Source organism: Gobio gobio, assembly GCF_949357685.1.
Source record: "Gobio gobio genome assembly, chromosome: 5".
NCBI lineage: Eukaryota > Metazoa > Chordata > Actinopteri > Cypriniformes > Gobionidae > Gobio > Gobio gobio.
In genome coordinates, this window is record NC_137101.1 from 12,625,439 (window position 1) to 12,645,053 (window position 19,615).

The 19,615-nt window shown below is 35.6% G+C and overlaps 1 protein-coding gene across 3 annotated transcripts; it reads left to right on the forward strand.

Annotated features, from left to right (window-relative positions):
• Positions 1 to 2,363: 2,363 nt before the first annotated feature.
• On the forward strand, positions 2,364 to 19,376 carry syt10 (synaptotagmin X; the record flags this gene model as incomplete). 3 transcript variants are annotated; one of them, XM_079816919.1, is made up of 8 exons in its annotated part: positions 2,379 to 2,580; positions 4,377 to 4,555; positions 4,631 to 4,833; positions 8,771 to 9,332; positions 14,270 to 14,390; positions 16,599 to 16,770; positions 17,267 to 17,396; positions 19,305 to 19,376. In XM_079816919.1, 8 exons carry the CDS (start codon positions 2,379 to 2,381, stop codon positions 19,374 to 19,376), a joined length of 1,641 nt encoding a protein of 546 aa, XP_079673045.1. The 3 variants fall into 3 exon arrangements, with proteins under 3 accessions (XP_079673046.1, XP_079673045.1, XP_079673044.1); XM_079816920.1 differs by having other exon boundaries at positions 2,364 to 2,565; positions 4,377 to 4,833; XM_079816918.1 differs by having other exon boundaries at positions 4,377 to 4,833.
• Between the last annotated feature and the right edge of the window lie 239 nt (positions 19,377 to 19,615).

The window sequence follows — 19,615 nt, forward strand, 5'->3', positions numbered from 1 at the left end:
CTTGCTTCTGTTCTGTTCCTTGCTTCTGTTGCATTTTCCTAATATATAATAAGTCCTAATATATATTAGGGCGGTCAATCGATTACAATTTTGAATGGCAATTATTCACACTATGTTTGTATGATTAATTGCACACTAAACGTGAAATTAAGCATACAACATTGATCTCAATAAACACAAATTCATTTATATTTATATATATATATATATATATATATGTGTGTGTGTGTGTGTGTGTGTGTGTGTGTGTGTGTGTGTGTGTGTGTGTGTGTGTGTGTGTGTGTGTGTGTGTGTGTGTGTGTGTTGCAGGCACGTGCAGAGGGGGGGGGCTTTGGGTGCTCGAGGCCTCGAGCCCCTGCCCTTTTTCAAAATCAATCAAAAGTGCCCCTCTCAGACAAATATCAATGATAATATCGTGGTCAACAAAACTAAATAAATGTGATTATTATTACATGACAATGTATACAATAGTAACGAACGGCTCAAAAGTCGGACAATTTCTGTTGAGGCGTTGCCATAACGCGTTGCTATCGCGTGTGTTTTGATTGACAGCTGATTTTCCTCTGTTCGGAAGCGGCTCTCGAGCCAAATATGGTCCTTTCAGAGTGTGTGTGGCCTTACGGGAAAAAAAGTAAACCAATATTTTTTTTCATCCATAATCAGAGCTAATGTGTTGATTTAATTACAAATCTATATATTATATATTTTAAAGTATTACACAATTCACCAATGCCCGTTTGTCATGTATATACACCAACCAATCGTGATCTGGCAAAGCAAGTTCAAATTCCATTGGGCGATGTGAAGTGGATCGGTAATTTTCTGTTCTTATTCATAAATCGGTTGAAAATTACATGGACAGACGAACTAACGTTTGTGGAACGATTTCCTGCGGTTTGTCTCATTTTATAAATTGCATCACTGACAAAATGGATTTTAACAGACAACAAACAAATCCCTGCACAAAACCACAGCAGCAGCAGCAGCAAACGTCGCATTAATGGTAAGTAGTGTTGAATTCACTTGTATTTATGTATATTGATACACCGTTTACCATTTCATGAAACTATCAAAGTTAACAAAAACCAAGTGCCACCGGCATACAGGCCTATTATGTGAAGATACGTGAAAGGACTTTATTATATTACCATTTTTGAATATTATGCAGCATTATGAAAGTCTCTTATGTTCATCAAGCCTGCATTTATTTGATAAAAAACAGCAATATTGTGAAATATTATTAAAATAATGTTTTTCTATTTTAAAATAATTTAAAATATAATTTATTCCTGTGATCACAGCTGGATTTTCAGCATCATTACTCCACTCTTCAGTGTCACATGATCATTCAGAAATCATTCTTATATGAGGATTTAATGTCAATGATTGAAACTGTGATACTATTTTCAAGATTCTTTAATTAATAAAAAGTTAAAAAGAACATAATGTAATAAAATTTCACAATATTAGGCTACTGTTTTTTTCTGTATTTTTGATTAAATAAATGCAGGCTTGATGAGCATAAGGATATATAGCCTATATATATATATATATATATATATATATATATATATATATATATATATATATATATATATATATATATATATATATATATATATATATATATATATATATATATATATATATATATATATATATATATATATATATATATATATATATATATATATATATATATATATATATATATATATATATATATATATATATATATATATATATATATATATATATATATATATATATATATATATATATATATATATATATATATATATATATATATATATATATATATATATATATATATATATATATATATATATATATATATATATATATATATATATATATATATATATATATATATATATATATTTACATATTGCCCCTTTTTTACATTTGAGCCCCTGCCCCTGAAGAACTCTCTGCACGGCCCTGGTGTGTTGTAATTATTGCAGCCATGGCAATTACAACCTTCTAAGAGTAAAACAAATAAAACATTTTTTTTATACATCATTCTGATATATATACAGCTTCATCTCAAGTTTGAATGCATTGGACAATAACTGTTGACAATACAACGTAGTGTTTACAGCTCAGTCTCTTTGTCTTTTTACAATAAAGCTAATTCATGTTCTACTGTGCAAGAACTTCGTTTTTTTTCCTAAATAATGAGAAAGTATGATCCTCCCTCTCTAGACAACGCGTGTCTCCTATTGGGCAGTGTAGATGTGTTCCACCGCGCCAAAGAATCTGGTGCGCCTTTGCGCGGAGGACATGGACTTGAACGCATCACTCTCTCTCCATTCCCTTACGCATCAGCTGCACTCAGCAGCTCACATGGTGCCCCAATGAACCCTCGACCTCACGCATCGTCCAACATACAATGGATTAACAGGAAAGACATGAATGTCCGCACAGAGGACGGCATCAGCCTGTGCCAAAGGGCTCTCCAAATAGTGACGGAGCTGTGCCTCGCCGGGCACGTCGACCGGGAGAAATGCGCGGATATATTTCCTCTGGAGAGCAACATACCAGGTAAAGGAAGTTCAGGTAAATTTAACTTAAACAACGCTCTATTATCCACTCACAAGCATATTTTGTCCAGGAACTTTGGTTGGCTAGTTAACGAGAAAACTTTTTCAAAGCACGAGTGCACGAAGCCAGAGCACTGAAAGTTTGAATAGTTCGCTCGCGGTCACAGAAACATTCCTAACATTCATAGTATCAAGTCAGCCATCATACTAGGAGACGGTTCGACGTGCAGCGGATCATGCGCAACAAGTGTGAAAAACTGTCAGTTTTCAACAGTTTTGTTTCAATAATATTTAATATTACGCGTAAGAAGTTTTAGTACAGAAATACTGCAGCAAAACTCGAGTTTTCCCGATAAAACGTAGTAAATGGATTTCTGTACAGGAAATAGCGCACACATGTAGTCGACATTAACGTGCATGCACATGTTGTAATAACGTGTTGTCAACAAATAAAAGCAGGGTTTCACTTTATTTTAATGTGTCCTTTTTACAGTGTAAAGTATTGAGTAATAATAATTAGGCTGCATGCACTTACTATAGGGTTAGGGTGTGTTTTAGGGGTAGTTGCATGTTCTGCAATTATGCATACTTTATAGTTATGACTACAGTATACATGTAACGTGTAACTAGAACACTGTAAAATAAATTGTTAACTAAAGTAGTTATCTTATCTAATTTATCTATAAACTGTGCAAATTATTTTGCAACCTACCACTTACTGATGTGAACCATGGACGTTTTGTGCATGAATTTTGATCAATATGTTTGGTTTAACACATTTCAAAAGCTTTATAGTCTATCCCTACAGGGGTAGAAAATTGTCTTTAGACAAAGGCTCAACAAACAACATAATAAACAACCACACAGCAACAATTAAAGATAGAAATCACATTAAACCCGCACAACTCACAACTTATAAAAAAAACTATAAAATGAATCTCAAGATCCTATTTAAAATACTAATGGCAGTTGGAATAGAGAGTACGTTTGTTTCAATCAAAATGAAACAAATACTAAAATATCATAGGCTAAAAACTTTCAAAACATATCAGACAGTACATGCTGTGCTATATTGTGTGCTAGAGTGGCCACTAGAGTGGCCACCACTGCGGTAGAAAACAGACCACATGCTGATACAGATGATGATTTTATCAATCATACAGTCACTATGGAGGGTGATGGTCATGTATGAGTGATTCCATTTCTGTAGCTCATTTCTTATTGGTTAGTAGCAACATTAGCAGTACGGTGTTAAAACTCACTCTAAAATACAGCAAACAACTATAATTATGTGTTGCATTGTGCAGTGCATTAGGCAGCTGAAACCCTTGCACCTGTTGGACGCATATGACTGTTCAACAGTGCCACTCATTCAGAGCCCTTTTCAGCATCAACACGGTGATATAATTAATGTTGAATCAAGTTTGTTGAGTGCCTGTGAACTGACTTTTTATTCTCCGTTTTTCATTCTATATTAACTTTGGTTGCATGGGCCACTGACAAGGGGGGCAAAATGACTCTGATCTCTGCTTTACTAAACGAGCACATTTCAGTCTTCTTTTTCTTATACCTTGCCCTCTTTCTTTTCTTTTTCTCTCTCCCTCTTTCTCCTGTTTGTCTGTCATGCATCATTTATTGCTGCTGGTGCTCTCTGTCTGCCCGTCTGGTGTTCATTTATCTCTTTTCTATCCGCGTCTCCTTTTCCCCTCACCTTCTGTTCTTTATAATCTCCTCAACACACTCTTTCTCTTTCCGATCTTCACATACTTGCCTCTTTTTCTTTGCTCTCTCTCTTCCTCTTGTTGCCTGTAGACATCTCTGTAAGTCTCCTAGCTGTGGTCGTAGGTTTCTGTGGCCTCGCCCTTTTGGTAGTCTCTCTCTTTGTCTTTTGGAAGCTGTGCTGGCCCATTTGGAGAAGCAAGGCACTCTCGTCCAATGCTGACAGCTGCCCGCCGGGGGTGCTGCCCGAGGCCCCCCCGGCCCAACCTCCGGTGTTTCGTTCTGTGTCTCCTCGCCTTGAGGCCAAGACAATTGCAATTGCGGGAAGACAGCCATCGCAAATCCAGCAAGAGGATGAGGACGACAAGAGGAGGAAGGTACCAGAAGTGAAGGTCAATGGCCGGAGCTCGGTTAAAATCCTGGAGGCGGCCATGAAGATCAGCCAGACGTCACCAGACATCCCTGCTGAGGTCCAGCAGGCGCTGCGTGGCTGTCTGAGCAAGCAGGCCAAAATCCAGCGGCAGACCACTGAACCTACCTCGTCCTCCAGGTGATATGTCAAATACATGATGAATTACATGGAGATCTACTTTTGATGCTTGATTGCAGGTTAAATGACACTACAGAAGAGGGTTAATCATTTCATTACTACCACTTGAGTTAATAACTCATATCTAGCTAAGAAAACAGAACATATACTTGGTGCAATTGAGAGGATGTGCTCATGAAGGGCTGCCTTTACTGAACGATAAACACATACTGAACAATCAGTGTGTGCCTTTAAATACAGCAAATGACAGAGCAGCTGTTTTTTTTTTTCTTCATTTATGAGATTTCCACAATTATGCATTTCATGGCTGACTTCCAGCTAGAAATACATCAACCGAATCGAAGCCAATGCAAAGCTGCTAAGTAGATTAAGCCCCACAAGCATGTACAAAATAGAGAATTTTTTTCATGTTTAATAATAAGAAAATAGAAAAATACAGCATATATGTGTGTGTGTGTGTGTGGCCTGGTAAACCCTACATAATGGGGACAAAATGTCCCCACAAAGATGGCAATATCCAAAATCATTGTTTGGTCCCCATGAGGAAAACAGCTATATATACAGCTATATATATATAGATATATATAAATCATACTAAGTGATGTAAAAATGCATAAAGGGTTATGGGTAAGGGGATAGAATAGACAGTCTGTAAAGTATAAAAAACATTATTTCCATGGGAAATCCATATAAAACATGAAAACGTGTGTGTGCTGGATTTTTCTATATAGTATATCTTTTTTAACAATTATGATGCACGTTAAAACAATTTAAAAATGCGTAATTTTTAACAATTGACCACTGATAATAGCTATAATAAAATATCCAGCATTTCAATTAAAGGAAATTAATTAGGGCATTCAAATTCTAATTATTTTATAATTCTCGTGTTACTTTTGTCACAACTCTCTTATTTCCACATATTCACCTCGTTGATAGGGTAATGGCACATCTCCTGGTTGCTGCATACACCCATTAATCACCGCAGCTCACCAATCGGAGCACTAGGGTCACATTGCCATGGCAACAGCATTAAATGACCTCAGCAATTAAACAATCAGCGCTTCTTCTCTTTGTTTCATGTGGCACCGTGTTTAAAGTAAGCAGGAATGTAATTAGTGTTGCCACGCAATAGCACTGACATGCTGCGACTGTTTGTCCGATTGGGAAAAGGAGCAACAGCTGTGCTTGGTTCCTCATAGAATCCATTATTGAAAAGCTACAGAAATATCATTAAAAACGTCAATGCAGCGTAACAAATAAGGTGTCTTTATGTTAATGAGGTGCAAGAAAAGGCCAAATGAAGCGGATTAAATGTCATTGTGAAAGCGTGTACTTGTGGCCACATTTTCCATTTTCTTTTTCCATTCTTCCGTCGTTCCTCTAATAACTCCACTACTTATCTTTGGAAGTACATCACTTTGACTTCACTCTAAATATTAAAGAAATATAGTAATAAAATAAATAAATAGGCCAATATGCCATGAAGAATATGCCAAAAGTCTTTAAAACAGGCTAAAATGTAAAGCTAGTTTCTCCGAGATGGCCATTTAATGGTAGGTTGATCACTAAAGTGAGCTGAACTATACTGAAGAGAGGATACTTAAACTATTGCTAATGAGTTAATGCACTACTAAGAGGTTTTAAATCATTAGTTTTCTGGGGAAGAAACTGAAGATACATGAAAAGCTATTACTGCATTATATAACTACTTATTTTACAATGCCTCAAGTGAAGATTTCTTTGAAATGATTTGCAGCCACAACCCATTGAGTGCTGTAATGAAATGCACTATTTTCCACAAATCAAGCAAATGTACCTATTAAATGACTTTAGTATATAAGCTGGAATTCATGTCCGTTTCTATAGTGCTATATGTCAAAAGCATTTATTGAAGTATACGCACAATTTAACTATGCATGAGCAGCATGTTATTGATACTCATACCTACAAAAATGAGCGTCTTACTGCTGTAATATGTTAAAACACTATAGTTAGATAGCTTACATGAATAAAAACCAAGATTAAAGGAGCTGAGAGGACAGTTCAGTGTATTCTGCAACAGGTGACAGGCTAACAAGATGTGAACATTTCCATCTCCTCCACCATCTTCTGCGATTTCTTAAATGGGAGAGTGGAAATACAAATTGTGAATTCTGGCACTGGCTCACAGACTCATTCATTATTACACTTGGCAAGATGTTTCAGAAACACTGCCATCAAACACTGGATTTCGAAAGAAGTGCTCTTCAAAACATCCGGAGACAGCAGATAATTGCTCTGTCTTTCTTCAATTTATCATTGCATTGTGCTGGGACGTTTGTGCAAATTGCAAGGCGTAATGTGCAGCATACATGTGCAGGACAGACAGAGTTGGCAAAAGTAGAAAGAGAGAGAGACAGACTGACAGTGATGATAAGAGATCAAATGAGAAAAATGGCGGAAAGACTTGTATGGAAAAACAAATATCTAAAAATAGATCATATATATTAATAGAATTTAGGCAATTTTAATCTCACAAGTCTGTTAAATGTTATAATCCATGACCCTTTTTTTTAACATGCTGTCATTGTCATATGTTTGTTGTCATCGTCCTAAAGGTGCTAGTTGCTAGGAAACACCAAGGATAAGTAGAGGACTATGATTTCCTCAGGAGTCATCTTGAGTGTTGAAAACAGGTTTTCTAGTAAAAAGAAAAAAAACTTCCAGGCCTAACTATTGTGATGAAATATCGTGAAGTCTACACTATAAAAGTTGCTAAAAATGGAATGAAAGAGTTTGAAGAGGAACACGATGGACCCTTTTCACATTTCTGGGGTTCTCAGAAGGGGAAATCATAGTCAAATTAATTTAGCGGTGAAAGGTCAAGAGATGACAGCAAATATATAGAGAGAGTCAGAAGAGAGAATGATGTGAAATGTGCCGTCACTCCCTCAGCCGTTGTAGTAAAAGCACCTACAGTCAGCAGTTACTGCCAAGTTAAAATAACACAACGCAGTGTTACAAATGTAGGCCTACAGTATATTACTTTTTTTTTTATGTTGATAACTGTGGAAACACATCATCTCAGTGTGTGAAAAGGCTCCAGGTAACACTTTTATTTTAAGGTGATGTAGTTACACGTTACTAAATGTACTTACTATAGTAAGTAAATTATGCATAGACTGTCACTGGGGCGGTGCTCTTTCAAAAGGTACACCTTATACCTAAAGAGTGCATATGAGCATCTCAAAGGTAGATATTGGTTCCAAAAGTGTACATTCTAGTACCTAAATGGTACATATTAGAATCGTTTTAAAGGGTACCTTCCAAGTGATAGCTTTTGTACCATTTACCAAGAGTAATTACAAGTAACTAACCCCAAACCAAACCCTAATCCCAACTGTAACTAAGTACATGTACTTAATTAATATTCATCAGTACTTATTTGAGTAAGTACAATGTAACTATGGAAAGTTTAAATAAAGGGTCCATACTAAAGTTTTTATTGTCCAGGGCTGAGGAGTAACTACCTAAAATAAGCATTGCTTCTAACTTAATATTTTCCTCTGGTGACATCCTCTCTTGCATACAGTATATAGTGCTGATTAATTTTAGTGAGTTCATTTAGATGAATCGGTAAATGATTTAATAAAACAATAATCACATTTATTCAAGTGTCTCAGTAATATTACAGGATTTATCTGTTCAAATGTAATGCTGTCACCCTAATTGATTGATTGATTCAATTCAAAATCCCTCATAAATATCATTTTAAATTTTGAAATTATATAATCTGATATATTTTAATAGATATTGTTCTTAATTTGGTTTTGAGAGTAACTTGTATTGTTAATACGTTTTTTTAAAGAGCAGTTTGACTAGTAGAGTAGTTTCCCCAATACAAGGGGAATTATCCATTTTTTCATTAACTATAAAAGTTCTCCTTCTTTCATAGGCACAATTCTTTCCGCCGACACCTGCCGCGGCAGATGAATGTGACCAGTGTGGACTTCAGCATGGACACTCTACCCGTGCGTCAGTCTTCTGCAGTCAGTATCGGCCGCATCAAACCTGAGCTGTACAAGCAGAAGTCCGTGGACTCTGAAGAAGGAGCCAAGGAGCCGGTGGAGACATGCGGAAAGCTGAGCTTTGCGCTCAGCTACGACTATGAGGAGCAAGCTCTTGTGGTTCGCATTCTAAAGGCCCTGGATCTGCCCGCCAAAGACTTCACAGGCACCTCCGACCCTTACGTGAAGATCTACCTGCTTCCAGAGCGCAAAAAGAAGTTTCAGACGAGGGTCCACCGCAAGACGCTCAACCCCATGTTCGACGAGGCCTTCCGCTTCCCTGTGGAGTACAGTGAGCTGTGCAATCGCAAGTTGCACTTCAGCGTGTACGACTTTGACCGCTTCACGAGTCATGACATGATCGGTGAGGTGGTGGTTGACAACCTTTTTGAGCTGTCTGACCTTTCACGTGAAGCTGTGGTTTGGAAGGACATCCTTGCATCTACTACAGTAAGTACAGTCCTTGTGCGTATAGAACTGCACTTTCCTCAAATACCGCAATAAGCCCAGATTCTGGCAGGGTTGTTCATAATTAAGAGTTGATTTGAAGTTTCAAATGTGGATACAAAATTGCAATTCAAACTGCAATTCTAAAATTCAAATTTTAAAAACTAAATTCTGGATTTTCAAATGTATGTGAAGTTCACAGGGATCACAGCGCCATTGTTGCAGTAAACTCGCACAACATTTTTGAATTGATCATTGATTAGATGCACGCCGGTCTGTTATCATAGGGACATCGGATTTATATTTTCATACTGGGGCTGGGACATGGTGGTAGGAGAAAATGTGAGATGCGAGGAAAAATAATAAGTCAATGCTTTTGTGTTCCCCTGTGGGAATTTGTGTTCACTGCTTTTTGTGTGTGCCCCCAAGAAACGTTGCATTCTCTTGCAAAACATTTTGTGTTCCCACGAGAAACTTTGCGTTTGCTTGAAAAAAAAAAGTTTGAGCTCTTTGCGAGCGAAAGCAAATTTCTTGGGAACGCAAAACATTTACGAGAGAACGCAAAAGCATTGACAAATAATTTTTCCTTCACTCATATTTTTTTCCCGCAACCATGTCCCTTTAGGGGCTCTGTAGTTTCAACGCCCTAAACATGATGCAGAACAAAACGAACTGTGATTAGTTGCTTTACATGTTGGTCAGACGTCCTCTTGGGCGGTCCTTGGCCAATGCAAGCTGTGATGTCTGAAGGTTTGGCTATATACTAACTGGTCATTTACTTCTGTCTCAATCAAATTTAGCTCCAAGGAAAACTGACTGCACAAGTGTGAAGGTCTCATTAATGGATAGATTGATCTGTTATGTAAAGCCAGGTGAGGGGGAGAGCTCATCCTCAAACTGACTCACCCTTTCAGGGCACCCACGTACCCCTTCCAAAAATAGATCCAATTGCCAGTTTCCAGAGCCACAGGAAGCATGGGTTATTATCAAGCCAGAGCCTTCAAAGACAACCGTGACTAACCCAACAGGTGTGGAATTGACTTCCCAGTACAATAAGAAATGTTACCAGCACTACATTTCAGGACTACGACAAAGGGAAACGAGCAATATCCGCCCTTTTTTTAGGTTCCTTAGTCAGATTGAAGCCCACTCATTACGCCTCAGTTAATATATCAGAGCTTATGTAACTGCATCTGTCATGTTATTTACTGTATGAGGAATTTTTAAGGACAGCACTTCTTAAAGGTATAGTTCGCCCATTGTGTCATAAAATGAAAGTCATGTTTGTGTGAATATTTTGCAAGTGTTTAACTTTACACTGAGTATATACTACATGATATCTGATAGGTGGATAAAGAAAAAAGGTTTGTGTACTTAGTTCAAAAGCTACATCTGTGATTTCTCACAGGACCGGGAACATTAAATCCTAGTTTAATGTTGTAATCTTGTTCAATTACTAGACAATCTGAAGAGGTAAATGGCATCGTCCGTCACACTCACCTCACTTACAGTGACTCCGTTGCATTAACAATGACGTTTCACTTGCTTCCTGCCACAAAAACAAAGTGAATGGTGACAGCATTTCATTTTGTTCACCACAGAGATTCTGTGGTGAGTCATTCCTGTTTGAGAAAAGCAATCTCTTCCTCCTACTTGTTTGACGCAAAAGTCTCTTTCAGGCTCATTAATTTCCTAATTGTGTTGTTTTCAGCATATTTATTCATTTTCCTGTTGTTTGGTTGACAGGGATGGAGATTTCTGCGCCTGTCAAGTCACTTATGTTGTGTTTTGCTAACATTTGGATCACTCTCATGCTATTTCCTTCTCATTCTCTCCACAGACTATCGCTTTCCCTCATAGCTATAATATAAAATTATTGATGTATTGGAACAGCGGAGTAGAGGTTTCGACCTGTTGTTCTCAGTTATGAGAGTATCACAACTGCCCTTTAGGGACAAAAACCGACTCTCAGAACCAGACCAGCTGCTCTTAGGCCCCCGACTGTGGAAAGAAGCTTGTAACTCTCAATTCCTAAAATAGTCAGAGCCATAGATTGCAGCCTTGCACAGTTACACTTCCGACTGCTCATTGAAACCCTCTATTTTATCTTACTCTGACGCTTGGAGGTCTAATTTTGTTCTCTGTTTTTGGAGCACATTGCTGCGGTGGTACAAGGCCATTCAGATCTGGAGGAGGGGAAGTTGGACAGTCAAAACAGGAAGGCTATTATTGCCCCAAAAAGATGTGTGAATTGTTTTAGACACAAACGCCGACAGGAGACGTGACTCCTGAACTAGCCCGTGGCTTTCTGTATACTGGTACGGATAACTAGAGACATGGGAGGAAAGGCTAGGATGTGACAGAGAGGGTTTTGACGTCAGACTACACAGAGGCGGTACCACATCGGTGTTAATCTCGTCAACAAAATTTCGAACAAAAATGTAAAACAAAGACTGGATAAAGAAATGCGCAGCATGATTATGAGAATTAAAATATACTGTTGATGAAAATTTGAGAAAAAAAACCCCACCCCACCGCACCACAAGATATTAAAGGGTTAGTTCACCCAAAAATTTAAATTAGCCCATGATTTATGTCATCCTAGGTGTATATGACATTCTTCTTTCAGACTAATAAAATCTGAGTTATATTAAAAAAGTCCTGGCTAATCCAAACATTATAATGGCATTGACTTGATGGGTAATTTTTGAAGTCCATAAAAGTGCATCTATCCATCATATAACTGCTCCACACGGCTCCGGGGGGTTAATAAAGGCCTTCTGAAGCGAAGTGGTGCGTCTGTGTATGAAAAATATCCATCTTTAAAACTACTTTATAAACTAAAATAGCTAACTTCCGGCGGATTGCCGTACACATCGATTTATGACAAAAGAGTAAACTTTGACCCTTGAACCCTTGACGCATGCGTATTGACGAACGCAGAAGCACAGAGAATAGAGCAAAACAAAACGTAGCATCGGGGGTTACTCTTTTAGCTCTTTTAAGTTTTAACTCTTTTAAGTTTTTGAGATGAAATGAAAGAGATAAATAATTTACATAAATCAAATACTACATGTCTAGCTTCCTACTTTTAAACAGGAGATTTGAATAATTCAATAATAAATATGACATTGTTTTCCAATTATTATATTATATATTAATTTTATTTTATTATTCCAAGCATATGACATTTTATTTCCTGCAGACAATTGTGCGGGTGATATAACTGACCATGTGAGCAGGGCATTCACGGGTTCGTAGGATCACAAAACTTGCTCCCCACCGTAAATGTATATCAACATCCGAATGTTTTATCACTAAGGTGCCAAGCAAATTAATTTTTACAGACGTCCACATGAGAAACTGAATAGGGCTTAAGAATATTTTTGAAGGAAAAATCTAGAATAAATTATAGCCTACTTTTCAAATAAATTAATGAAAAAAAAATCTATAAATGTCAGGCATTGACCTGCTGAATTTTAAATGCTTTATTTTGCACTTTCTTGACAACTAAAATATTATATTCATTGTCTAAATGTACTCCCTTTTAAATGTCTGGGGTCAGTGTGATTTTAAAAAAAATTAACACATCTATTTAGTAAGGAGGCATAAATTTATCAAAAGTGACAGTAGGCATTTACAATGTTACAAAAGATTTCTATTCGCAGTTCTCTTTTTTTCAGGATCCTGAAAGTCCTGAAAAAAAAAAAAAATCATGGTTTCCAGAAAATCCTAAGAAGCACAAATGTTTTCAACACTGCTAATAATAAGAAGAAATTATTCTTGAGCACTAAATCAGCATATTATAATGATTTCTGAAGAATCGTGTGACGTGATCATGTGCATCACAGGAATACATTTTATTTTAAAATATATTAAAATTGAAAACAGCTACTTGAAATTGCAATATATCACAATATTACAATATTTTTAAATAAATGCAACCTTTGATGAACTCAAGACACTTTACTTTTAGTAAAAGTAATGCATTCATTAATATTAATTACATTTAATTAACAGATATTTTTCCATCAGAACACAAACACTATGTCAAAAAAAATAATAAACTGTGTAAAAAATAAATACTGTATGTAATCAATGATACTGAGAAATGGCATGCGATTTGGAACGCTGGAAAATAGGCATGTGGTACACCTGAAATTTATACACAGTAGCTACAGTACGACAGCGATTAAGTATGTACGTTTCTCCCTATTACGCAATCTGCTTTTTAATCTTTACTTGGACAGATTAATCACTATCTTTAGTTGCCTTTGAAAGAATAATGGTAGTCTTATTCCAATACTGAGAGGCTGTAAATACCGAAATACACACTGGCCTTTTAGAATAATCTTTACCGCCTCCGCAAAGCTAATAAAGGTCAGGGAAGCTAGATTTGTCTCATTCAAAACTGAGAAAAAGAACCAGCCACCCAAAACATACGTCCCACAGTAACGCTTCCACACAAACACAGCCGTTATGAAAGTCTTCTTGGAAAAAGCTCAATTTCTCAGAAGAGCCATATTTCTGAACACAACTTTGTTTCTGAGTCACTGATTTTTTTCCCTCTTAAGTTTATAATGGAGATATATATCCACTCTCTAGATCTAATATAGAGTAGATCAGGTTTAAACCCGATGAGCAAACATTAGTCCAATCTTTCACTTGCTACGCATGTCTGAGTTGTCGGCGGGGCAAACAGACGAGTGTTTGGAGAGTCAGTAAATAAGGGTTTTGTTTGCAGTCGTATCAAGGGCTCCCTGAAGAGACTCTTAAGAGGAAAATCATATTACACTATTTGCTAAAAGGATGATACCTGCAGGTCATTTAATCAATAGTTTGTAATGCTAGACATTGCTTCAGCCATCTCTTGACGTCATGCAGTCAAATCAACTTGTTTTCTATTTGCTCTTTTCAATATCTTTCTTTCCTTTCTTCAGGAGAGTGTGGATTTGGGTGAAATTATGTACTCCCTTTGCTATCTTCCCACGGCTGGACGTATGACCCTCACTGTCATCAAATGTCGCAATCTAAAAGCCATGGACATAACCGGCTACTCTGGTCAGTAACCCTCATAATCTGTCGAGAACGACTTTACCATCTTTACATTTGGGGACTTAGAGCAGGGGTGTCCAATCCTGCTATTAAAGGGCCGATGTCCTGCAGAGTTTCGCTCTAACCTACACCAAAACATACATTTAAATTTACTTAAATTAAATTAAAATGAGTTAAAGCAACAAAATAGCTTAACTGTATTTGCGCTTTGAGTTCCTAGAAAAGCGCTATATAAATGTAACAAATGATTATTATTAATTATTATTATTATGAATTATTTAGTCTTATTGAGTCCAATTTACTTAAATATGTAAAACTGAAGTTTACTTAATTTACTTAAAGGTGCAGTATGTAATATTGACAGCTAATGGTTGAAATGGGTACTGCAGTCTAAATTCAAAATATTAGAGGGAGTTTTACCCCCCGCCCCCTCCTGCTCAGACTCGAAACTCACGCAGGTTGCCAGATTGGAACAGGAATGAGCGTAATTGACAATGGAAGGCGACGATGTAAATTGATGAGTTGATTTATTCACGTTTTAATTTGCCTCTGGTCATAGAGCTTTTTAGATGGATGCCAAGGCTTTTTAGGTTGGGTATAATCTGTGATCTCTGACCCAGTTTGTTTGCTGGCTTCGATGGCTGCAATACACTGTGTTTTCCGCAAACTGGCAAACCAGGGTATCTACTATTCTGTAAATTGGCAGTGGGCGGGATCACACAGACCAAAACAAAGACAGACATTTCGACACAAAACACACATTTTCAAAGTGGAATAACTGGCTGTAGATTTGTTTTTTGGAGAAAACATATGTGAACTTAGCATGTTTCCTAAATAACTACAAACATATTATGGTATTTTTATGCTCCACTACATTCAAAAATTACATACAGCACCTTTAAGAGGTTATGTTACATGAATTAAGTTTTTAGTGTATGTTGCACCTCTCAATGAGCAATAGCAATACTAATGTCAGTAGCTTCCAACTTCATTGCAAGCATTTACTATGCTAGTTACAGAAGCTATTTTAAATGTACAGTAACAATCAAGAGTCATATTACTCACTTTGTATCATTAATTAGTTATGTATGTAGTGTTAATGTATTGATAGGTAGACTTTAACTAATTCCTTTAAAGGGATAGTTCACCCAAAAATGAAAATTCTGTCATCATTTACTCACCCTCAAGTTGTTCCAAACCTGTATGAGTTTCTTTGTTCTGCTGAACACAAAAGAAGATATTTTGAAGAATGTTTGTAACAAAGCAGGTATGAGCAACTATTGACTACCATAGTATTTTTTTTCCTACTATGGTAGTCAATGGTTGCTCTATCTGCTTGGTTACAAACATTCTTCTAAATATCTTCTTTTGTGTTCAGCAGAACAAAGAAACTCATGCAGGTTTGGAACAACTTGAGGGTGAGTAAATGATGACAGAATTTTCATTTTTGGGTGAACTATCCCTTTAAGTGTGTGTCATTTTTATTGAGTAGATTCTATAGGTTTATTTTTACTGCGTACTTGCCTGCAAATTTTAAGCTGATTCAAGTGTATTTAATTAGAGATTGAAGGATATAGTGGAGGAGGAGCAGGGTTTGACTTAAATGATGATAGAATATAATTGCAACGTTTTAACCACTTTTCGCCTCATTTAATGTAGACAGAAAATGTTGAAACTTTAACCATTGGTTGTATCACAAGGTAGATATGAAAAAATGGCACTGGTTAGATTATTATTTAAAATACAAAAACGTACTGAAGAAAAATACAATAAAATAAACCCAATTAGTTTCCTTCTACAGTATGTACATAAATCAACAAATGTCATGTAAAAAATGATTGCATTTTCTTTTATGCCTAGAGTCTCTGCAACCGCGAAAAGATGTAACATTTTTCATATAGAGGACATATGATGCATGTTAAGTTAAAATTTTGTACATAATCAGTTTGCATAAAAGCAGGAAAAGTCATCAACCTGACACATCAATGCAAATATGTTTTTTGAGATATTAAAATGCCTGTGGGGTCTGTCAGATCGCAAGCAGAACATGAGGGTTAAGGCAGCTAAAAAGAAAATACATGTAAATTTAATTCTTCCATGCATAACCAAAGGTCTAAAAAATGTGGAATATGAAAAATGGCCAGCTTTATTTTTGTGTGTGTTTTAAATCTAACTAGCTCCAAACAGATTCACTTTGATTTGTTTACCTCACAGATCCATATGTTAAAGTCTCCCTCATATGTGACGGTCGGAGACTGAAGAAGCGGAAGACGACCACCAAAAAGAACACACTCAACCCTGTCTATAATGAGGCCATCATTTTCGACATCCCACCTGAGAACGTGGAGCAGGTCAGCCTGTCAATCACGGTGATGGATTACGACAGGTCAGTCCCTGCCTTTTAAGATAATATCAAAACAATAACCATTCAACCTCCATTCATTCATCCTCCAAGCCGCATGTCTTGTAAGGTCACGAGGATGCTAGAGCCTATCCCAGTGTAAACTCACAACATGTTGAAGGTAAATTATCTTGACAGGCAAGATGACGATGATTAGAATATTAAGTCAGATATCATGCTTGGCAGTTGTATTCACATATTTACAGCAAACATCTTAATCGAGAACACTCAGTCTGATCTTGTAAAAGTCTGCTGTGCACCTTTATTAAACCAGACAGCAGCTACGCTGTAATCAATGTGTAAAACAATGTGGGAGCGTTTATGCAATGGTCCTGTTGATCAAGTATGATCGCTAATATTTCCACTGGTTTCCGTAATCTTTGTTTATCCATTGTTTTGCATTTGGATCTAAAATGTACATCCTTTTCAGGCTAGCAAGCCGCTCACCAATGAAAACTTTTGCGTTCTGTTTCTCTTTCAGAGTTGGACACAATGAAGTGATAGGGGTGTGCAGGACAGGGCCGGATGCGGAGGGTCTTGGAAGGGACCACTGGAATGAAATGCTAGCTTATCCACGCAAGCCCATCACCCACTGGCATGCACTTTGTGAGGTGAGAGACTAGAAATCAGAGGATGTCACTTGTCCATAAGGAAAGTGATGCATTATGATGCCGTTTTTATGCCATGTAAAATTTAAACATTTGGATTTGCAGGATGTATTAAATGTTGTTCTGCAGATTTAAACATGTTAACGTTAATCTTGCACAAAAAACATAATTTAACACTTAATTTTGGCATTTACTGTCCCTTTGAGTGTCACTGCAAAGCATGCTGGGAAATAGAAATCCCAGCCCAGTTTTGGTTTAATTTAAGTTAGTCTAAATTAAAAGAAACAAGTTCATAAAACTCAAAATAATTAAACAATTCAGATTACTTAAAATGTCAGTTTTGAGAACTCAAAAGAAAAAGAAATGTCTAAATACCAATAAAAGTTAATTTGTTTGAACTAATTTGTTTAATTTGAGTTGGCTCTACTCAAACCAATTAATTATTTTGAGCGTTAGGATTTACAGTGTAAGCAACGTTAGCGATTTTGTCGAAAATGTGAGGATTGCATTTTTTTTCAATGTTAAATTAATGAAAAATTATTTTCACTGGCCCACCATAACAGTTTTTATATATTTTTTAAAATAATAATTGTATTTAAATATATGTAACTAAAATATTTAGCACAAATACATTGCTAAAGTTACAAATAATTAAACGTCAAAGTAAAGTTTAAGTGATTTTTTTCAATATTAAATTGTCTATTAAACATAAATATATTTTCACTGGCCTCACCACAAATCATATTTTTTGTTATATATATATATATATATATACATATATATATACATATATATATATATATATATATATATATATATATATATATATATATATATATATATATATATACATATATATATATATATATATATATATATATATACATATATATATATATATATATATATATATATATACATATATATATATATATACATACATATATATATATACATACATATATATATATACATACATACATATATATATATACATACATATATATATATATATACATACATTATATATATATGTATGTATATATATATATATATGTATGTATATATATATATATATGTATGTATATATATATATATTATACATACATATATATATATATACATACATATATATATATATATATATATATGTATGTATATATATATATATATATGTATGTATATATATATATATATGTATGTATATATATATATATATGTATGTATATATATATATATATATATACATATACATACACACACACACACACATTTATTAAAATATTATTTCTTTTCACTGGCCCACCACAAACAAATATAATACATTATTGTTACGTATTTAATACATTTTTGTTACACATTCATACAATTTTAATATTTCACATGTATAAATATGTTTTAAAAGGTATTACACAATTATATAAAAAATTCAGGAACGTACAAATATTTCACTAAAATATTTTTACATTAATATTTATTTTGTGGTGGGTCCAGTGCAAAAGTTGACGGTATAAACCTTATTCAGAGCAGCGCCATGACAGGTATGAACGCGAGACTGTGAGGGATTTAATGGCATCCGCTGTAAAAAGCTCCTAGATCACTTATAATTTTCCACAGCTCATGTTGTCTGGAGTTTTTTGTATACTGAAATGATGTATGTCCCTCAGCCTCACTTTCATTCCCATAAATAAAAAATCAAAGATGGCACTGCTGTGAATAAGATAACTCCATATTGTTGATCCCTGGAAGGTAAGATGAAGGTGTCTGTCAAAAGATGACGACTCCATGTAACGGTGTTATGTAGTTTGAGCCCTAATGTGGTGCTTTGGGCTCATTCTGATCCATTTGCCATAAGTCTAATATGTCCTAAACTACTCTGGTGTGATATTTTGGTATGATCTGTCCCTGCAGTGGCCAGGAAGAGCATCCAGTTTTGAGAGTCAAGGATCATGTCCATCCCCAAAACCCCCACAGACCCCATAATATCCTGAAATCCGCACAATCCTAACTGCAAAACACATTTGGTTTGTATAATTAATATGGTATATTTTCCTCTAGTTGTAGCTTGTAATGTTGCATTATTATTTGAAAAAAGGATTAAACAGTACTGGTATCCCTGCTACAGACACAATCATGTATCCAAATCTCACAATTTCTCTGACATTTTGCTTTTACTGGTGCTGAGTTTATGAGCTCCTAAAACAATAGTTTTCAGGTCACTT